Genomic DNA, 13,922 nt, shown 5'->3' with positions numbered 1-13,922 from the left:
AGAGTGGGCACCCTTGTCTCGTACCCGATTGGAAATTAAACGGAGGAGATGTTATGCCATTTGTGACCACAGACCCTGTAGGTTGGGTATTTAACAATTGAATTAGACTGATAGATGAGGCCGGGAAGCCATATTCTGCCAGGACCATGAACATAAATTCCCACTGCACTTTGTGAAAAGCCTTTTCAGTGTCTACAGCCAGGATGACATCTCCTGGGTCAGAGGCATCAGCGAGAATGTGTGGTAGCCTACGTATGTTGTCAACCTGAATGCCTATTTTGGATGAAGCACATCTGCTCTTTATGTATCAAAGATGGCAGTATTTCCTCCATCCTTTGTGCCAGACATTTTGCCAAAATCTTGGCAACAGAGTTAATTAACGATATTGGGCGATAAGAGCTGCATTCGTCCGGATGCGGCCCTTTTTGAAAATAAAATATCACTATATTTGCTTCCAGCCAAGAAGGAAAAGGATTTACTTTGGGTTTGGTGGCTTTGGGTTTTATATATTTATAATGGATAATGTTTTCTAAACATATGACTATGGGGGAGATTTCCCTGGTTCTATCATTGAATTTACATATAATAAGTCACACCACGAAATACACTCATCTCTGCAAGTATTCCCTGCTGCCATACCAAAGGGTAACTTGTCCATGATTACTGAACACCTTTTGGCCCGCAAGTAAACTAAAGGCTGTAACGTAAAGATATAGAGAGTGCGTGTGTGTGTGTGTGTGTGTGGATGTGCACAAGCACATACTACCATCAGCCTCCATTGATCTGTGGCATGCAGATTATCAAGATGGTAACATGTTCATCTTCACCAGTAGCCAGTGGGGGAGCTAAAAGCCTAAATGACCACTTAAGAAAAGCTATTGCCCATCACAGCAGTTTTTTCCCCCTCCCTCTCCACACATGTGTTTTTGTTGTGTTTGCTGGAAGCAAGGGGTGGCATTTCAGTGGAAAGCATAGTGAAAAACCCAGGTGTGGCCCTGGGTGCCTGGTTTTATTTGCGATGATAAATCTGACAATTTATGACCTTTTAAGGAAATATTTGTTAAGATTAGTTAACTCCACCTGCTATACCGCGATAAACATGATATACCGTCATTTGGCAAGAAGGTTATCGTACCGCCATAAAACTAATACCGTGACACCCCTTCAGCGCATTATCCGACAGAGGAGTAGGGAGTATAGTGCAGTCTTCAGCCATATATAAAGAATTACAAAAAAGGTAGCAGGCGCCCCTCTCTCGAAAGAACAAGGCATGATAACCTGTTCAGTGGTTATTAACCACATTGAGAGTTCGCAGCCATTGCTTTTTGCTCACTGTACCTTCACAGATGGGAAATATCCATTTGCATATCAATCTTTGTCCCGCCCACAAGAGCAGTCCAGCACCGAAATGCTATGGCAATTCCTCTCTGAACAAGAGTACCATCAGCAACCCCATACACGTGTTTCAGCCTTGTTGGGCATCATCAGTGAGGTGAAGCTGAGCCTCTCTAAGTACAGTGAGCAGGGAGTCTACGTCTGGTTGCCCCCTTAACAACCCCTTTGGTTAATAACCACTGAACAGGTTATCAGGCCTTGTTCTGTCGAGAGAGGGGCGCCCGCTACCTTTGAAAACTAAATTTCAAGGAACCTGGGATTGGTAACCCTAGGTCTCCTGGGGGCAACCAGACGTGGTCTCCCTCTCACTGTGCTTAGAGAGGCATCAGCTTCACCTCACTGATGATCCCCAACAAGGGTGAAACACGTGTATGGGGTTGCTGGTGGTACTCTCGTTCAGGTTGGAATTGCCATTGCATTTCGGTGCTGGACTGCCCCTGGGCAGGACAAAGACTGATATGCAAATGGATATTTCCCATCTGTGAAAGGCACAGTGAGTAAAAGCAGTGGCTGCGAACTCTCAAGTGGTTAATAACCACTGAACAGGTTATCAGGCCTTGTTCTGTCGAGAGAGGGGCGCCCGCTACCTTTGAAAACTAAATTTCAAGGAACCTGGGATTGGTAACCCTAGGTCTCCTGGGGGCAACCAGACGTGGTCTCCCTCTCACTGTGCTTAGAGAGGCATCAGCTTCACCTCACTGATGATCCCCAACAAGGGTGAAACACGTGTATGGAGTTGCTGGTGGTACTCTCGTTCAGGTTGGAATTGCCATTGCATTTCGGTGCTGGACTGCCCCTGGGCAGGACAAAGACTGATATGCAAATGGATATTTCCCATCTGTGAAAGTCACAGTGAGTAAAAGCAGTGGCTGCGAACTCTCAAGTGGTTAATAACCACTGAACAGGTTATCAGGCCTTGTTCTGTCGAGAGAGGGGCGCCCGCTACCTTTGAAAACTAAATTTCAAGGAACCTGGGATTGGTAACCCTAGGTCTCCTGGGGGCAACCAGACGTGGTCTCCCTCTCACTGTGCTTAGAGAGGCATCAGCTTCACCTCACTGATGATCCCCAACAAGGGTGAAACACGTGTATGGGGTTGCTGGTGGTACTCTCGTTCAGGTTGGAATTACCATTGCATTTCGGTGCTGGACTGCCCCTGGGCAGGACAAAGACTGATATGCAAATGGATATTTCCCATCTGTGAAAGGCACAGTGAGTAAAAGCAGTGGCTGCGAACTCTCAAGTGGTTAATAACCACTGAACAGGTCATCAGGCCTTGTTCTGTCGAGAGAGGGGCGCCCGCTACCTTTGAAAACTAAATTTCAAGGAACCTGGGATTGGTAACCCTAGGTCTCCTGGGGGCAACCAGACGTGGTCTCCCTCTCACTGTGCTTAGAGAGGCATCAGCTTCACCTCACTGATGATCCCCAACAAGGGTGAAACACGTGTATGGGGTTGCTGATGGTACTCTCGTTCAGGTTGGAATTGCCATTGCATTTCGGTGCTGGACTGCCCCTGGGCAGGACAAAGACTGATATGCAAATGGATATTTCCCATCTGTGAAAAGCACAGTGAGTAAAAGCAGTGGCTGCGAACTCTCAAGTGGTTAATAACCACTGAACAGGTTATCAGGCCTTGTTCTGTCGAGAGAGGGGCGCCCGCTACCTTTGAAAACTAAATTTCAAGGAACCTGGGATTGGTAACCCTAGGTCTCCTGGGGGCAACCAGACGTGGTCTCCCTCTCACTGTGCTTAGAGAGGCATCAGCTTCACCTCACTGATGATCCCCAACAAGGGTGAAACACGTGTATGGGGTTGCTGGTGGTACTCTCGTTCAGGTTGGAATTGCCATTGCATTTCGGTGCTGGACTGCCCCTGGGCAGGACAAAGACTGATATGCAAATGGATATTTCCCATCTGTGAAAGGCACAGTGAGTAAAAGCAGTGGCTGCGAACTCTCAAGTGGTTAATAACCACTGAACAGGTTATCAGGCCTTGTTCTGTCGAGAGAGGGGCGCCCGCTACCTTTGAAAACTAAATTTCAAGGAACCTGGGATTGGTAACCCTAGGTCTCCTGGGGGCAACCAGACGTGGTCTCCCTCTCACTGTGCTTAGAGAGGCATCAGCTTCACCTCACTGATGATCCCCAACAAGGGTGAAACACGTGTATGGGGTTGCTGGTGGTACTCTCGTTCAGGTTGGAATTGCCATTGCATTTCGGTGCTGGACTGCCCCTGGGCAGGACAAAGACTGAAATGCAAATGGATATTTCCCATCTGTGAAAGGCACAGTGAGTAAAAGCAGTGGCTGCGAACTCTCAAGTGGTTAATAACCACTGAACAGGTTATCAGGCCTTGTTCTGTCGAGAGAGGGGCGCCCGCTACCTTTGAAAACTAAATTTCAAGGAACCTGGGATTGGTAACCCTAGGTCTCCTGGGGGCAACCAGACGTGGTCTCCCTCTCACTGTGCTTAGAGAGGCATCAGCTTCACCTCACTGATGATCCCCAACAAGGGTGAAACACGTGTATGGGGTTGCTGGTGGTACTCTCGTTCAGGTTGGAATTGCCATTGCATTTCGGTGCTGGACTGCCCCTGGGCAGGACAAAGACTGATATGCAAATGGATATTTCCCATCTGTGAAAGGCACAGTGAGTAAAAGCAGTGGCTGCGAACTCTCAAGTGGTTAATAACCACTGAACAGGTTATCAGGCCTTGTTCTGTCGAGAGAGGGGCGCCCGCTACCTTTGAAAACTATATATAAAGAATTAGCTGGGAGTAACAAATAGTCAATTCGAGAGTACATACCATGACTGTGGGAGAAAAAGGTATATTCCCTCTGATCACTATGTTTGTGTCTCATACATCTCAGATTGGTCCTTAGCACCTGCAAGGCGCGCCGTTTCCTCAGATTCACTGAATTAATTGTACTAGCGCTCTGCCGGTCTTGGGTGGAATTAATGGCCAAATAGAAATCGTCTCCCACTACTGGCAGACACCCCAGGAGGTGTGCTCAGACTGTAAAGGTATGAGTGAAGAATGCCAGGGTGTCTGTCATGGGGGCGTATAGGTTCAATAAGGTGATGGGGAGTTGGTATATGCGTCCTTGCAGGTGAGTGTATCTGCCATCCCTATCGGTGATGGTATTTTGGATTTGAATAGGGACCCGCTTGTGAATCAGTGTGGAAACACCCCTCTTCCCGTGGCATGGGGAATGTACAGCTGACCCCACCCAGCCACGCATCTTCTCTTGATAGGGGGTGCCAAGCCTTGGAGGTTTGATGTTATTAATGTAAGTGTAGCCATTTGTAGTTAATGCGGGATCCCGTCCTGCTGGGTAAACGGTTTAGCACTTATAACATTTGAGTTTATCAATGTGTGTCATTTGAGCATGCATAGATTATCAGTTTTAACCCAACCCGTAACTTGAACCTCAAACATAACCATAACAAAGCCAAGAAAAGCATTGGGATAGGCCTTTCCTCTCCCAATCCGTGGCATGCAAGCCCATGCATGGAAGTAATGTGGCTGTCCTGCCAGCACCCTTTTCTGTGCATTCCACAGAAGGATGGAGGAAGGTCGCAGCATGTTTGTCCTGAGAGTTAGCCATTGTGTGACTCATAGTCAAGGTTGTCGTTATAGGAAGCCACTTTAGGCTGCATTAGGCGAGCCTCGTGGACCTAAATGAGCATACATGTCTCTCCTCATGTGATGAATGTCAGATGGGATCGGGTTTGCCCACCATTAATTGCCTAAATGAGGCGCATGTGGAGTGTATGCAGATTCTCGTGCCCCCAAGCTACTGTACTTCTTACCCTTACGATTGTCGCACAGTGCACTCCTACCTTTTTCATCGCTTCGATCCATTAGGTGGTCATTTTGCGGTACCTTTTAGCCCTGAGTCCAGGCCTCGAAGGCCCCTGCCTGATTTCTGCCACTTTCCCCATTATATGTGGTATTTCTATTAGAATTTTAGTTTATTGGTGTTTTGTATAGCGCTGCATTGCGAGCAAGATGCTTCAAAGCGCATATTACTATGTGATGATGTCCTTAGCTATTTGTGGCACTTCATCAGGGAAGACTGTTACATTTATTTATAAATATTGCAGATTGAGGCTATGTTGACCCTTGTGTCTTACTGCTCCCGCTTATCATTGTGCAAGTCTTTGCTAACCTATGTATGCCACCACCCTGTGTTACCCTGTATATATATTGTGACTGTGTGTGGCTCTCCTAACCTGTGTGCTCTACTGCCCCAATGTTTCCCCGTTCCTTATCTATATATTATTACTGTGCAGGCCTTTGCTAACCTCTGTATGCTGACTCCCCATGGTGCCCCATTGTGTTTTAAAGTTGCCCCTTGCTATGCAGTAATGTGTGAGTCTATGCCCTCTTTTGTACGCCACCTTACTTAGGGCCCTAGTCCTCTAGCAAGAGCATGCTCTCTTGAGCGCAAGCAAAAATGCAAACATGCAATTTTTGTTTTGGGATTTTTTGTATGTATAACTGTTATACTTAAATCATCAGTCCCCAATTATCAATGGCTTGGTCCCCAATATGCACTGCTGTGGATTTGCAGCCAGCCCGTGACACACAACATTCAGGTCCTGCACTCATGAAGAGGCCTGCTTGTTATAAAATGGAAGAATGCACAGGGCAGGTGTTGCCCTTTTTGGCCCTCCTGCATAACTGCGTACTAAGTCCACAGGATGTCCATACACTGAATGGGGAATCCAGAACCCAGAGTGGGATCTAGAGACTTCACAGGCAGGGACCGGCTCTTTCTCTACCCCCCGAGACTGAATTGCGAGGATGACTTACAGAAATCCACTGCTTAGTGCCGTTGATCACTTCCTCCACGCCGGAGAGCCGCAGGTTCTTGTACAGAGAGAGTTGTCGGTAGGCAACAAATTCGTTAAGGATGATTTTTGTCCCCAACATTTCACCAACCATCAGAGCTTCCTCCCACTGCACCCCCATCATGAAGGCTACTGGCATGAAAATATAGGACAGGATGAGCTGGAAAACAGGGAAAACAATGTGAATTATTCCTTGATTGTATTTATTTTTCAGCAGATCTATCACAAAACGTGAATGCATTTTTTTAAAAACCACAAACAAATCTAATCACACCTATAATTTTGCAACAAGAACGTATCAATCATCTATCTCATAAAAAAGATCCTAATAATCTGGCTCGTCCACTCATTGTCATCATGTTCTGTGTCTGCATTTGAAGGGTTTCCGTGGTGGCTTAAGTTTTGAAGGGTTTCCTTATCTCTTAGGTTTCTGCTTCTTTCCCCCATTGGGTTCAAGCCCCACCCTTTCTTGCCTGAATCCAGGTTCACCCTACCCTTTGCCCAGCCCACCCCTTCTATTTCACTCCCTGTGACCAGGCAAAGATGTTTACCCAGGCACGGAGTGTACAAGATACAGGTTTGGTTGGAGCTCTGCATGTTTCTCGGGATGTTTGGACGTTTTTGCTGAATAAACGTCGTTGGCCTCAAACCCTTTGTTTCGTGTCCATAGTGGGGGCCACAACAGTTTCCTGCAGCAATTAGAACAATAAGTTAGAGTAACTGTACTTTCTGATGTGTTCTGCTCTTCAGGGAGACTGACTTGTATATGATGTAGCAAGACTTGAAGGTGGTTTGTGCTTGCAGTTGGATCCAGTGAATATCGATGAGGGCCGGGGTGATGTGGTCGTATCTGCGTAGACCATTGATGAGGCGTGCAGCCGCGTGTAGGACACTTCTCAGGGGCACAAGTGAGGATGACGGGAGGCCTTCGAGGAGTGCATTGCCCCCATCCAGGTGGGATAGAACCAGTGCTTGAACAGTGGATCTAAAGCTGTCCAGAGGGAGGAAAGGCTTGACTTTTCGCAGGATAGAGAGCTGATACCAAGATGTCTGAGTTTTCTTAGCTAAGGGTGTCTTGAAGGAGAGGTGTTTGTTGATGTGGAACCCAAGGGACTTGGCGCAGGAGGTGAGCTTGGGTGTGAAGCCCTCAGAATTCATGGTTGATAGCCAGGTCTGCATGTCTGGGTGTTCGGGGTTGTTGGTGAGGAGTAGGAATTCGGTCCTGGAGTGGTTGAGCTTCAAATATGCACTGGACATCCAAGATTGGATCAGCGAGAGGCAGGTTTTGAGCCTATAGATGTCCGTGATGGAGTCGATCTTGAGGTATAGCTGTGTGTCGTTGGTGTATTGGTGAATGTGGATGTTGTGTGTGGCTAGGAAGGCTCCCAGCAGCTCCATGTAAAGATCGAAGATCACTGGGGAGAGGATGGAACCCTGCGGGACTCCACAGGTGACGGCTATCACTGGCACTCTAGAGGAGTACATCTGAACAAACTGCTTGCAGTTGGCGAGGTAGGACTTCAACCAGCATAGGACAAGGTTGCTGATCCCCATGGGCCAATGTAGGGTGTCCGAAAGCGCCTGGTGGTGTACTGTGTCGAAAGCGGCCGAGAGGTCAAGAAGAACCAGGAAGCAGGGGTGGCCGTCATCAAGGATGTTGGGAGGTGCTGTCGACCACCTGTATGCTTGCTGTCTCTGTGCTGCATCTGGGTCTGAATCCGGATTGGTAGGTTTGGAGGAGATTGTTGGTGTCGAGAACATGGGTGATAATGATCTATTTAATTGCCCATATGAGAACTTGTTGTCCCATTCTTCTAACATCTAACAATGCAGTTTGCATGTTTCAGATGTAAAGTTGTGTGTCAGCTCATCTATGTGACCTTCTCTCTGATATCTATATATGCCAGAGCCTCCCTAATATCTATGTGTGTTATAGTCTCACAGATAAATATGTGTGTCAGCTCCTCTCTGTTGCCTTCCTGTCTCAGCTGTTCTGATATTTGTGTGTGTTGACATGCATGTCAGAGCTTCCCTGGTATCTGTGTCTCAGCTCCTCTCTGATATCTTTGGTATCAGCTCTTCCCTTATTACTAAGTGTGTCGGCTTCTATCTGCTATCTGTGCGTCGGCTTCCCTGTGTGACAGAGCCTCTCTGAAATGTATGTGTCAACTCCTCCCTATTATATGTCAGCTCCTCCTCTGATAAATGTCTGTGATGGCTCTCCTGTGATAAATGTGTGTCAGTTTCTCCCTATTACAGCTTTCCCCTGATAAATGTGTGTGTCAGCTCCTCTCTATTATTGTTTCACAACTCTCCTCTCATAAGCGTATTTGTCAACTCCTCCCTATTATTGACAGCACTCCTCTGATAAATGTGTGTGTCAGCTCATCCCTAGCATCTGTGTTTCAGTTCCTGTCTGATATCCATGTGTGCCATCCTTGCCCTAATATTTCTATGTGTCATTGCCTCTCTGATTTTGTGGATTTCATCTTTGCTTCGATATCTAGGTGTGTCAACGTCTCACTGGTATCTACATGTCACTTCTCTCTTTGACATTTGTGTGTCAGAGCTCCCCCACCCCCACATTTGCACACGCCTCTGCAATGTCAGCGCCTCCCCAATATGTTGCATACATATATATGCTTGTTATTGCCTCTCTGATATTTACATCTATCAGCTGTTCTCTGGTATCTATTTGTTTCTGCTCCTCTCTGGAATATATGTGTTGGCTGTTTTTCCCTATGTGTGTCAGCTCCTCTCTAATATTTATCTATGTTAGCTCCTCTCTGATATCCAAACATGGCAGCTCCTCTCCGGTACATAACCAAGCCGCATCCAATGTCTTCAAAATGTCCTCCAGTTTCAGAAAATGTGGATCAATGCAAGACTAACTCCATGGCAACAGATTGAGGCGGATCCATGCCCAAGTTACTCAGATTTATGTTACCTGAGTGTCTACAGCTCGAGTGCAGTGAAGTCAATCCCTGATAAATGTTGAATTTAACAAGAAGGCTATCTATATATGTACGTTTTCCTTTGTGAAACAGCCTTCCCCTCCTCCCTCACACTTTGATTGTTTTGAAGCTATGGCTTCCTAGTCAATGGTAACAACTGTTGTACCTTTGAGCTGGTGCAAGAACCAAGGCACTCAGGCCAAAATTCCCCTTTAGGGTACAGGATACCTTTAGTTTTTAGAACAGTGTAAATTGCAAGATGTCAACAGGTTGCAAGGATCTTACTAATAAAGTAGTTGTAGAGAGAACTTCAAAGCTGTGAGCTAAGATTCAGCCTTATTTAAGTATCTGAAGAGGGCATTAGTGCTTCCCTTGGGAGTAGACGCGTAGCTCTGCCCCGTGTTACCACACTATGGAGGTGGGCATAGATAAAGCACAGGGTAACGTGTAAAGATATAAAACAAGGATTTACCATAGATGAAGCATCTCCCCTGCCACCAAAGGTATAAGCTTTTTGTTCCGTTTTCTTACCTGGAGTGTGAGCTTTGGAAAATCCACCATGCCACCAAACCAGGAGAAGGCAGAATTCACAAACTCAAGCAAAGCCATGAAGGCAATCAGGTTGGCGGCGATGTTGGCCACGAGTCCCACAGAGGCAGAGGCGCCATTGCTTGCAGCTTCCAGTAAATTTCTCTCCTCTCTGGAGAAAAGGGAGCAATTATCAAATCAAATAAGCAGGGTCGGATTCAACAATAAGCGCTACGTGGGCTTTAAGTGCTGTATTTGGGAAATTCTAAAGAAAAGAAAAGAACCACTGCTTCCAATCACTGGCATAGAATCGCCCACCGCTGCTCGGCCTCACCCTCTAAGCTACTTTAGTGCTGCAGGTAGGACCTATAGTGCAGGTGGGTAAATGTGTGAATAAAGGAATGCAAAGGTTCAATGCTACAGTAGGAGCCTGTGCCCTGGTCTGTTGTGTGGCTGTTGTGTGGTGTCTTTCCTCCCTATGTTGTGTCATTCTGCAATTGACTAGCCCCAGCTTGAGCTAAATGTCAGTTTTGCCAGAAAGTGTTGGAAGTAGACGCTGTATGGCAGGCATAAAAATAAGAATGAAAACATAGCAATCGCCCATAGTTGTGCCAGGAAACTCGACTTGGAACATAAAAACATGGCATCCCTGAGTCTTCTGAACATACCCTTTTTCTATCTTTACCCCTTCTTCGCTCTTGAACATGGATTCTTCGACCTCAGGATAGACCAGCTTCGACAGGGCGAGCGCACAAGGGGCCGCCATCACTGAGGCCGCGATCAAGGAGGACGCGTCAATCTGAAATGGTAAAACCAACGTACTCTCACTGGGATGCCAAGGACATGGAACATGGTTCTTTTGACTAAAAAGGGCTGTTCTTATGCAAGATCTTTTCACATCGCTCTGATAGGGTGTATTTGGTGTTCTGTTCCTAGAGGTGTTCTTTACCAAATCTAGTGCAAGCTCACAGCTAAAGCGAGCTGGGGCTATTGTGCCCTCTTTTGACATTTTTTCTTGAACCCCATCACAAATGCTGATGCACCTCTTTGAAATCGGTCTTGCTCCGACAACACACTGTGTCAATGGGCATCCTTTTTGGTAGCCTCCTTTTACCCACAGAGATGAGACATACTTGTTTCATTATAGACCTCTACCTACTTCTTTTCTAAAATAATGTTTACCAAGTAGAATGTTAAGATCTGAGCAGCACACCTTAAGGGTGTGTAATTAAAGTGTGATGATGTGGGCTTTCCCAGCCATGGTTGCAGAGGTTAAGTTGGTAGAATGGCAGCAGTGTTGAGCAGGGTACACCAGTAAAAATGGAATGACCAGCCTATTTCTGAAGTTTACAGTCATGGCAGTCTATATTCACATCCTGCGCAGTTCAGACCATTATGATTCCATGAATGACAAATAATGGGGTGACCTACAGAGCAGATATATGTAGGATATTGATAAATAAGAATCAGATTGACATGTGTTTTGCATCATCTGTGCTTCCTCAGGACTCTTGCTTCACTAAACATTGTGACAACGGTATGCGACCTGGAACTGTAGGAATTCAGCCAATATATCAAGAGTGAAGTGCATACTGGGTTCCAGGGAAAGAAATTGTAATTTTGCTGTCTCGGCGGGTTGCAGTCATTTATATGATGCAAGCCTGGCAATGGCAAGCCATGCATACAAGCTCACTTTCTCAAGTTAACAGACATAGTTTTGTGGTGTTGAATTGAGATGTCCGAAGTAACACAGTCTTAGAATATATTATATTTAACCCTTTCTCTGCATCTTGGTTCTGTTGTTCCTAAGTGAGGGGCTTCAAGCTTGCTAACACACATGTGGTGGTCCATTTTAGGTCTTTTTAGAAGATTGCTAGCGATGATCTGTCAAATCATGGTGATACGGTTTCCCTCAGTCAATGAGCTTTTATATTAATTTTGTCTTATACTACGACCAAAAATGTGTTTTGTCTTTGGACAGGGTATGCATGTGGGCCGGGGCAGTTTTGGTTGCATTTTGGTGTTAAACAATAACTAAAGAAAGATTTCAGACTCTGTACGCCTGATTGGTGGTTATACCCTGGTGTTGCCTACTATTGTTAGAATTAAAGTTCTAGCTTGGTAGACTGACACAGTACGCGACAATGATGTGATTTTTCCATCATAAACATATTTTTCGATTACTCAGATGGTGTGTTACGTGCTAGATCTGAGCAGAGAAAAGTTGGGGTAATGTCACAGTTACAGTAAGGAACCTTGTTGTCAAATACATGATTGAAGATTATACTACCTTCATACGCGGGACCATCATGAACACATCATGCAATTATACTACTCAAGATGGAGGACTACTGTCCGAAAACGTGTGCAATCAATGGCTGTGCAAGTTGCAAAGATTATCGTTGTATGAAAAGATAATCTATAAGAGAATGGATGTCGAGGAGGATTACACGGGCATAGGGTCAGCGTTTGATGAACTCTCTTTATGATGAACGCTGTTGCGGATGTGATGTGCGTGGAGTTCTTATGCGTTGTGTGCTTTGTCTTTCTACGTTGATTTTCTGTGTCTATTGCTTTTTCATTGATCCGTGTTGGTAGCAGGGGATTTTATGATCTTCTCACAATGCTGTATGAATCCATGATGACTGCCAGTGGCATATTGATTGGATGGGATGCTTTAGGGCTGTTATTTTATGGGGCGATGTAGCGATCTAAAGAGCTCCGACTTTTGGTCATGACAATTGCTGTAGAGATTTATTTAGTTCCAAAGGATGGTGCTATCTTTTGTTGTTGAGAACCTTTTCTTATGTGAAATACATTTAAAAAAGAACAAAATAAGTTTATCATCATAATGTTTGTCTGACTTACCCCAAAAGAGATGTAGGCTCCAAGCACACTGCCAGCGATGGTCCCGAAGCCCCCGGTCATCACTGCGTGGACCTCTGACTTTGTCATATCTGGTAAGTATGGACGTACCAATAATGGTGCCTCAGTCTGAATACACAAAATTTCAAAATTGGTGAGCATGTGTGAAAATACGCTTGTATGCAAATCACTGCCTTTCTGAATTTAGGCCACAGCTCAACACACTTCTGGCTTTAATTGATTCCCCATTGTGACTGCCACACAATGCAGTTTGTGCCAGTGATCCACAGCCTAACACATGAACTGGAGTGGCCTGCTCTTCAGGCACTGGTCTCTTGTCCCACATTTAGAATATGGCTTTCACCACCACAATGGGGGGTGGCCATGTCCGGTAACGGTCAGTGAGCCTGAGCCAAGGTAGGCCTGTGCTGTGGGCCAGTACTGGCCATGGCTGCTCCCCCTCACTGCAGGGGTGAAACTCATTTGCACCCTGGGGTTTAACCGGCGTGCAAATGAATGTTTTCCTCCAACAGGCGATTTGCGCCCCTTGCGCAGCCAATCTCCCAGGGGGGGGAATAAATATGGCTGCCACCATTGAAAAGATGGACTAAGGCCCTTTTCCAATTCTATGGCGGCGGCCGGGAGACAGGAGGAGAGCTGGGGCTGTAGTACAAAGTTCCAATCCAGTAGGTAAGTCGGGAGGGAGTAAGGGAGTGGGGAAGAGGTCAGGGCTATTTTGAGTGGGTGGGGGTCAGGTGGGGAGGCAACAGGGAGTGGCTCCCTAATGCCTCACTATATTAAAAAAATTAATAAATGCCGCCTCCCGGGGAAGAGACTCGGGTGGCTCGAACAGCGGGCGGAGAATGTATTCACGCTCGCTGTTCCAGCCACCTGATTGGCTAACTGTCGTCTCCGGGTGCGAATCTGGACTATTACTCATGGAAATGCCATCTCCTCAGTGCTGTAATAATAGCCAAGGCACATGCTCTCCAAAAAGGAGGTCCAACTGTGACAACTACCTTGTTTTTATTTTATAGGTTTCTGTCTTTGAACTGTTGGTCTATATTAACTCATTCTATCAATGTTAAGCATTTTGCTACAATAGATCTAACTCTTTTTTTCAGCTTCAAAATGCTGTTAAAGATCATATTGGGGTTTATTTCTGTTTTCTTCTAACCTGAGTTTTCTTTCCTCTTCTACTTATGGCTTAGCCTTGATTTAATGTTTTCTGAAAATATTTTAATTTGGCCCGCACACATTCAATGGTCATGCACACATACATGCTAAGTGTTTGACGTTATAGTGACTAGCCAACAACTTAATAC

At 45.9% G+C, this 13,922-nt stretch overlaps 1 protein-coding gene across 1 annotated transcript in view; it reads right to left on the bottom strand.

Moving 5' to 3' along the window:
* The window catches only part of LOC138504843 (sodium/nucleoside cotransporter 2-like), a 239,484-nt gene that overhangs the window by 29,613 nt on the left and 195,949 nt on the right, over positions 1-13,922 (bottom strand). Inside the window, exons 11-14 of the mRNA XM_069625280.1 lie at positions 12,601-12,726; positions 10,401-10,531; positions 9,736-9,904; positions 6,213-6,410 (exon numbers count right to left, since the gene is read on the bottom strand). Coding sequence (XP_069481381.1) covers positions 6,213-6,410; positions 9,736-9,904; positions 10,401-10,531; positions 12,601-12,726 — 624 coding nt within the window. The remainder of the gene's footprint in view (positions 1-6,212; positions 6,411-9,735; positions 9,905-10,400; positions 10,532-12,600; positions 12,727-13,922) is intronic.

This window comes from Ambystoma mexicanum, chromosome 11 (genome assembly GCF_040938575.1).
Source record: "Ambystoma mexicanum isolate Mex_15411 chromosome 11, UKY_AmexF1_1, whole genome shotgun sequence".
Taxonomy (NCBI): Eukaryota; Metazoa; Chordata; class Amphibia; order Caudata; family Ambystomatidae; genus Ambystoma; species Ambystoma mexicanum.
The sequence above is the reverse complement of the archived record's forward strand: the minus strand, read 5'-3'. Positions and strand labels throughout refer to the sequence as shown.